Source organism: Ammodytes marinus (genome assembly GCF_949987685.1).
Source record: "Ammodytes marinus genome assembly, chromosome: 18".
NCBI classification, from domain to species: Eukaryota; Metazoa; Chordata; class Actinopteri; order Uranoscopiformes; family Ammodytidae; genus Ammodytes; species Ammodytes marinus.
Window position 1 is genome coordinate 3,204,126 of NC_137222.1, and position 8,532 is coordinate 3,212,657.

The following is an 8,532-nucleotide window of genomic DNA, read 5'->3' on the forward strand; positions in this document are numbered from 1 at the left end:
ACAGGTATTTCCTAACCTAACCTGGGGCTTTATTGTGTGGATTTTCAAGTTCTACGCAGGACTATCTAACCCTATCGAACCAGCAGCGCCACAAACCTCCTTGTGTCTGCGTAAAACCTTCCAAAATGCAACATTTTGGCCTTCAGACAAAATCGCCATTGTAGGGTCTAAACAACCAACATCTACCCAAGGCCCTTGGTAGTATTTTGTGCACGGGCGTGTGTGATTCAGGATGGAGGCTGTAATACACAGGCAGCTATGAGCGGGTAACCATAACAACGGCCTTCTGATTGGTTGTCTTCCAGCACGGTGGAATTAAACGAGGAGGGCGTCTTCCAATCTGAGCTCGCGGACTGCAAAAAAAAAAAAAAAAAACCCTCGTGATAACCCAGGCACTATAGTGATGCGAAAGTGGCGACGCGAGGTGAGGTGAGCGAGACCCGAATTGAATTTGGAAAAGGAATATAACTGGAGGACACCGCCACAAAACACAGCAAAAAAAAGGATCAAAAGTAATTTTATTTTGAAAATCTGAAAATAAATCTTTCTCTAAAACACAATGATTGTTTTAACAGTGTTCTCGTGTGGACAACATGCCTGTTTTGGCCATTACGCATTCTGAACCGTCTCATATGGATTGTGGATTGTGACAAGAAGAAGTACCAGCAACACCAAACAGGACCAAGAGGACTATAGCAGCCTACAACTTCCAAGGGGGATTTTCACTCTTTCTCTGCCTTTTTTTGGGACCTTCTTATCCCTATTTTTTCGCCTGATATTAGCGCACCTCCCCCGGCAGCCAAAACGTTGCTCCGCGTGGACCCTGCTTGCCGCCCCTGCCCCAGCCCGTCCAGCGCAGTGCGTGTGTGGGGCGCATCGGCACCGACAGGAGACGGGAACATGATGGTCCAATGCGCCGGGTGTGAACGGCCCATTTTGGACCGGTTCCTTTTGAACGTGCTGGACAGAGCGTGGCACGCGAAGTGTGTTCAGTGCTGCGAGTGCAACTGTAACCTCACCGAGAAATGCTTCTCCCGAGACGGAAAGCTCTATTGCAAAACGGACTTTTTCAGGTAACAGAGAGACTATGGAATACACAGCGATAGTTAACAACGCCACGAGTCTAAGATTATGGATATTTTATTTTGATTTGTATGTATGTAATAGCCTGATGATTAAAATAGAAAATAATACAGTAGATTCTGTTGCAAAAAGGACCACTTCAGGTAACAGGGAAGGAGATGATATGGGATGTACAGCAATAGTTTACAGCGCCACAGTTTTAAGATTATAATGGAGATATTTATTTTGATTTGTATGGATGTAATTGCCAAATGTTTAGAATATTATTAACTAATTGAAATAATACAGTAGCCTAGATTCTATTGCAAAATTGAAATTTGTCAGGTAACAGGGAAGGAGAGAATATGGGATTCACAGCAATACAACGCCACGGGTCTAATATTATGGAGATATTTTTATTTAATTTGTATGGATGATATATAATAAGTAGGCGATTCAAATATTATAGAAAATAATAGATTTGATTATATTGCAAAAAGTATTCAGGTAGAGTAGAGAGTCTGGAGTCAAGCGTCACAACAATACAACGCCATGCTTATAAGATTTGGGAGATGTTTTATTTTATGATGATTAAAATAGAGTAGAATATATAATATATAATATGATATCCTTTATTGTCTTTGTACAAGTGGCCGACAGCAAGATTCAGTGTGCAGTTCTCTTCGTTATATAAACACACACATGCCATGAAAGATAACACCATAAAGAACAATTGAAAAGGCGACTTAAAATAGTAAATGCAAGCGATAATCACTAAATAATATAATGTACAAGTAGTGCAAATGGTTCTTATCGGAAATGTATTGGCCTAGGTGAAGGAATCGATATGTCGGCTCGTGCAAGGTTGTGTGAGGTAGTTTGCCATGGTACTTGTCATTTATATAGCCTAAAATGTGAAATAAATGACGAGGAAAAATACCAGCGTTAATAAGTGGCCCATAAATTACACTTTAAAATGATTATTGTATAGGTGTCAAAATAAGGACTTAAACGTTAAAAACAGTCCTTATTAATTCGCAATTTGGGTGAAATAAAACATGTTTCTACTACGACTATAAGTCCAAATATTATATATCTGATAACTAATTTATTTTTTTGAAGGTGATGTTACATATATATATACTGCTGATTTGAAAGGAGCGCGTGGCCTTTTGATACAGGCCCCATCAAAACAAGAAAGGGAAGACGTCTAAACATTTAATCTAATGGTGTAGCACTCACTAACTATCCGCGTGTATTCTCTCTTTAGCATTTATTTAGCCTATATATTCCAACACTTTCTCAAACACTACATTAGGCTTTTATTAACCGCTTCAAAATACCCCTAAAAAGTAAAGTGTTGCCGGTAATTGAGTGATAAGTGACGCCAGCCCCCTTGTTTGTATATACGCGTCGAGTCGCACTCTCTTCTAGCGTCATTTTCATTTGGTATGTGTCAGTCCTTTTCTCCCCCAAATTATCTAATGACGTAAGACACATTAACCATGTTTTTTTCTCTGGGACGAAAGGGGGGGGGGGGGGCTATTATTGTCCCGGGTCGGGTCGGTCTCTGGGTCATCATATTACCACATACAGGTCCCATCATCTAAGCATAGCAAGCGGTGGATTTTTTTTTTTCTGTTTTAAATGGGGCAGCCATTAAGTTCCAGGCGAAACAGTAATCACCCTAATATGTCCATTTGTTGTGTAAGTAGAGAGTTGTGCCCTTTCGCTAGGGGATGGGAGTGTGTGTGTGTGTGTGTGTGTGTGTGTGTGTGTGTGTGTGTGTGTGTGTGTGTGTGTGTGTGTGTGTGTGTGTGTAGGGGGGGGGGGGGGTATAGGGGCTTGGCCATGCATGTGAATGGACGGGACAGTGGAGCGATACCGCGGTGCAGAATGGGAGAGACAAGACTACATTAGTGTTAAAACAATGGCGCACAAAGGGAGCGCTTGCTTTCACCCCGAAGGCTTATAAGAAGAACCCCCACACGTATACGCACACACACGCACACACGCACGCACGCACGCACACACACACACACACACACACACACACACACACACACACACACACACACACACACACACACACACACGCCTTAGGACCACCTAACCCCATGACAAGGCCGGCTGGAAATCCAGGTACAGTAGGGCCAGTTAAAATCAAGTTATAACCTCTCCAAAAATCGCAAATATAATTTTTTTCGCCTCTTCTTCTGGTGAAAAAGACACAAAAATACAGTCGCCATTACCTATTTCTAGATAGATATCCTAGGCCTATACTGTCAAATCAGAAGGGTGAATTAGTTTTATATTTTTTGGAGGTGGGGCTATTTGTGTATCAAATTGATGAGTCTTGCTTCTTCCCACACGTCATGCATTTAAGCGCGGCGGGTGAATATGGATTAAGAGCAGATTTTCGCGGTGAAATGCTCCCACTCTCTCTCCCCTAATCCCGTAATATATCCGCCGGTACAATGAGTTGATTGTCACTAATACGTTCTGCGCGTGGGGTTACAGTCAGAGCAGCTCCATCATAAAAATAACGAGCGAATGAGGAATTAGAAAAAAAAAAAATGAAAGAAATTCAGATTTTTATTTTATTTTTATTTTTTTTTTAATGGTCTCCGTCGCCGGTATTACTATTGCCATATTTCATGGACAAGGGGTATACGGGCTCCTATAGTTTTTCTTATACTGTGATAATTGTTTTGTGCATAAGGTTACTTAAAGGAATTATAACTAGGGATACTTATGTATAGGATTTCATGGCAATAGTTTGCATTTTATCGTTATTATTATTTTAGTTTTTAGTTTTTATATTATAAATTGTAAATGAGAGAATTTGAAACGTTAATCTAATGTCTCTTCGCGGTCAAATCATGTATATTCACTTTATTCTTATCAAATTAATATGTTAATGATAATAATGCCTTTCTAATGGGCCTATCACTGATATGCACATGCCGTTTTTAGACAGTAAAAAATTTGGTTTTAAATATTTTTCTATTCTTAAATATTGTGTCTTTCCAAATCAGAGCTGGACTGCCTTTGACACGAAACAGTCCCTTAGTGCGTAAAACGGAATCATCGTGTGTGGTTCCAAAACAGACCGTTTAAAAAATTATTTTATACATTTTTTTAACATATTTTTTAGGTTGATTGATTGATTGATTGATTGATTGATTGATTGATTGATTGTCTTTATTTCGAAAATGTAAGCTATGAAAACAAAGTTAAAATAGATGAATAAATACATTTAAAAAAAGCAACAAAAAAGTAACCGACACATTTTCAACATGCTCGAAAGGGGATATAGGAGGAAGTAAACAAACATATCTCGTCCTACCCCTTAACACATTATCCCTTCGTTCCAATCCCCATACTTCCCTTCTATTTAGTACGCCAGAAAAAGATTTAGGACGTCCCAATACATGCACGTCAATTGTAGTATGTTGAAAATACATAAATGACCCACTAACTCCAACAGCATTTTGTAGTATTCATCTTTATTCTTGACAATATTTTAGGTTAATCCGCTATTGATTTTTTTCTGTGTTCTACCACGCAGGGTGCTGGCTAACTATCAGGAGACATTTTTTTAGGGTTCAGTGTCTTGCTCAGGGACACTTGGACATGTGGCGGGTTAGACTGGGAATCGAACCACCACCCTATCCACTTCGACACAGCCCCTCAACATATATTTTAGGTTAATCCTATATCCATATTTCCCCTGTGTTTCTACCTAGGAGGTTCGGGACCAAATGCGCCGGTTGTCTTCAGGGAATCTCGCCCAACGACCTGGTCCGCAAAGCGCGCAGCAAAGTCTTTCACCTCAACTGCTTCACGTGCATGGTGTGCAACAAACAGCTGTCCACGGGAGAGGAACTCTACGTCATCGACGAAAACAAATTCGTGTGCAAAGAAGATTACGCGACCTCCGGGGCGATTAAGGAAGCCAACTTGAACTCAGGTAATCAAAGGCGATAATTGCCCATGACGTGTTGACAGTGTGTGTGTAGTGTGTGTGTGTGTGTTTGTGTGTGTGTGTGTGTGTGTGTGTGTGTGTGTGTGTGTGTGTGTCTGTCTTCCCCCTTATTTTCGCATATTCAATCCAAACACGTGGCCATCTCATATGTTAAATGATACTAAAATGTGTGGATAGGCCTACATATTGTACAAAAACACATCTAATAAATAGACAAAAGAAAGGCGAGTGTGGGGCTTTAACTGTTCTGTAAAGATTAAAGATTGAGTGTGTGTGTTTTTTGTGGGAATATGTCCAACTGTCCGTTGAGAGCATTTGAAAACAACCTTGTGAGGTGAATGGCTCTAATATTTACCTCCACACACACGACAATAGCTTTGTGTTATTGTACGGCAGCGACCACTGGGGATCCGTGTGTGTGTGTGTGTGTGTGTGTGTGTGTGTGTGTGTGTGTGTGTGTGTGTGTGTGTGTGTGTGTGTCTGCTCGTCTGCCCACTGTCCATTCATCCTTATAGAAACGCTCATGAAGAGACTGCCGTGTACTGATAGTGTCACGCTCCGAATTGCATGCGGTGTTCAATTTACATGTTAGAGATAAGGTTCTCTCCGGCGAGGGGTCTCTGACTTAAATATTCCTGTTTTTCATATAGACACAATTTGTGCCATTTTTCCATATTTTAAAGCCCCCCAAAAATCTGATAATAATCAAATAAAAAAATGTTCACAAGACAAAGAAAAGAAGGACATTTGCTTGGAATCCAAATGCGTAAATCTCAACCAAGTGCATTTTTTTTCACTTAAGAATCTGCTATCTCTGTTGAGTATATTTCCTCCCGCCTTCCTTTAAACTTTGGCATATTCAGATGGTCACGTTCAATCTATGCAATTTATCGTTTATGTTTAAATAAATATTTTTTTTAAATAGACAAAGAAAATAAGATTATCGGCTGTGTGTGTCAATCAAAAAAAATATGCGTAACGGTCAATCTCACCCAAATGCCTTTTTATATTGACAGATTTCAATTGTGATTTTTTTTACGAACATTTTGGATAGGCCTACACGCTCTTTAATATAGTCTGTGTCGCCGCTGTGCATCTCAAGGACTAATTACACCCCCCCCCCCCCTCCACACACACACACACACACACACACACACCCCTTCACCCCCTAACCCTCCAACCCCTCCCCACCCATCCCATTTAACATGACATTTCAGCTCGTGACCTTCCTCTTGTTTATTTTATCCCCTCGCCCGCTATAGTGTCGTCTTGTACGGATAGGAGTTTATCGCCAGACCTCGCCGACCCAACGCCAGAAGACATAAAGGAGACAGACAACTCGACGTCCTCCGACAAGGAAACGAACAATATTGAGAACGAGGAGCAGAATTCGGGCACGAAACGACGGGGCCCGCGGACCACCATCAAAGCCAAACAGCTGGAAACGTTAAAGGCCGCGTTCGTGGCTACGCCCAAACCCACACGTCACATCCGGGAACAGCTGGCCCAGGAGACGGGACTCAACATGCGCGTCATCCAGGTAAGACGCAAATTCCTAATCATATCCCCTTTTTTAATTTTTTAAATTTTAAATTTTGTATGGATAATTATGGTTTGCATACTACAAACCGCAATAGGGGCTGCGTTCCAAATCGCATAATCTTTCTTTTTTTCTATTCTACATACTATCTAGTTAGCATGCAGTAGGCATACACTTGGGACATACTTGTACTTATTGAGACTGAACATGCGTGTCATCTAGGCAACTGACAGGTGCTCCAAATCTTGTAGGCCTCGTGTAACTTTTTCATACTTCATACTGTTTATATATAGTACTTACACTTACTGGTTATGCTGGTTTGCATACTACAAAGTGCAATTGGGGGTATCTGTATTTTTTTTAAAGGACATCCTGGTATTTTTGGCATACTGCGGCTGTGTTCCGAATAGCATACTCTTTCTTTTTGCTATTCTACATACTACAGCGGATCATAAAAATAATCTAGTTAGGATGCAGTAGACATACAATTGGGACATACGTACTTTTGCTTATTTATTTCATCATGAACTTGCCTCTTGCTTGTATATCCGTTGCATCGCTGGTTGTGTTCACTTGGAGGCTCCATCCATGTGATGTCAGTCACTTCCGCTGCAGTGGATTGTGGGTTGGAACCTCCATAAAGCATTCTGATTTCCACGACCGGATGTATTAGGGCATCAGGGTATTTTTAAGCTGTGTCTGAAATGTATTGTGACATCCTAAATATTTTTCTTCTTTACTAAATAATCTATCTATCTATCTATCTATCTATCTATCTATCTATCTATCTATCTATCTATCTATCTATCTATCTATCTATCTATCTATCTATCTATCTATCTATCTATCTATCTATCTATCTATCTATCTGTCTGTCTATCTATCTATCTATCTATCTATCTATCAACCAATACTTGTTTATTTAGTTCTATACTACATACTAAACCACGCTGGCCTATTTTTAGTACATCCTGGTATTTTTGGCACATGTACTATAGGTATTGGGGCATGATACTAAATAGTATTGAATTATGGAGATTGGAGTTCAATCAATGTATTCCACTTAAATGATAACGCTTGAAAAATATCTCTAGAACGCTATTGGTCTTTAAACATGTGAAAGACATGGCCAATTAGCATTTTAATTCAAATGTATATAATGTATATAGGGAAAGCTATTTAAAAACCCCAGATTAATAGGTAAAATGCACACATACGGGGGCAGTATGAGTGATCTTAAAGGTGTCAGTTAGCGGGGGTGATAAAGGCTTTCTTCACAGACAAAGACAAATGAGAGAGAAATGACGGATCGTACGTAAATCGGCGAAATTACTTTTTTTTTTTTTTTTTTTTACTCAAATATGCAGAGATTTAATTGAAGGCCTCGTCATCTGTTAGAGAAATGTCAAAACATGACGTGTTCTATTAGCGAGAGATATACAGATATACAGGCCTTTGTTTTTGATGGTAATTTCACGTATTTTTCTAAAAATGATAACGATAGAATAATGCCTTTGCAATGATATTAATTGTGTTTACACGTGAGAAAGACATGGTCAGGTTGTATTTTAATTAACATTCTATCTATCTATCTATCTATCTATCTATCTATCTATCTATCTATCTATCTATCTATCTATCTATCTATCTATCTATCTATCTATCTATCTATCTATCTATCTATCTATCTATCTATCTATCTATCTATCTATCTATCTATCTATCTATCTATCTATCTATCTATCTATCTATCTATCAATCTATCTATCTATCTATCTATCTATCTATCTTATCTTTCTGTCCGTCCATCTATCTATCTATCTATCTATCTATCTATCTATCTATCTATCTATCTATCTATCTATCTATCTATCTATCTATCTATCTATCTATCTATCTATCTATCTATCTATCTATCTATCTATCTATCTATCTATCTATC

General features: G+C 39.2%; 1 protein-coding gene across 1 annotated transcript in view; it reads left to right on the forward strand.

Moving 5' to 3' along the window:
* Positions 1-900: 900 nt before the first annotated feature.
* Positions 901-8,532, forward strand: part of lhx5 (LIM homeobox 5) — a gene marked incomplete at both ends in the record, with an annotated part of 20,137 nt that continues 12,505 nt past the window's right edge. The window contains 3 exons of the mRNA XM_080046352.1: positions 901-1,073; positions 4,812-5,035; positions 6,313-6,590. Of these exons, the coding sequence (XP_079902478.1) occupies positions 901-1,073; positions 4,812-5,035; positions 6,313-6,590 (675 nt within the window). The remainder of the gene's footprint in view (positions 1,074-4,811; positions 5,036-6,312; positions 6,591-8,532) is intronic.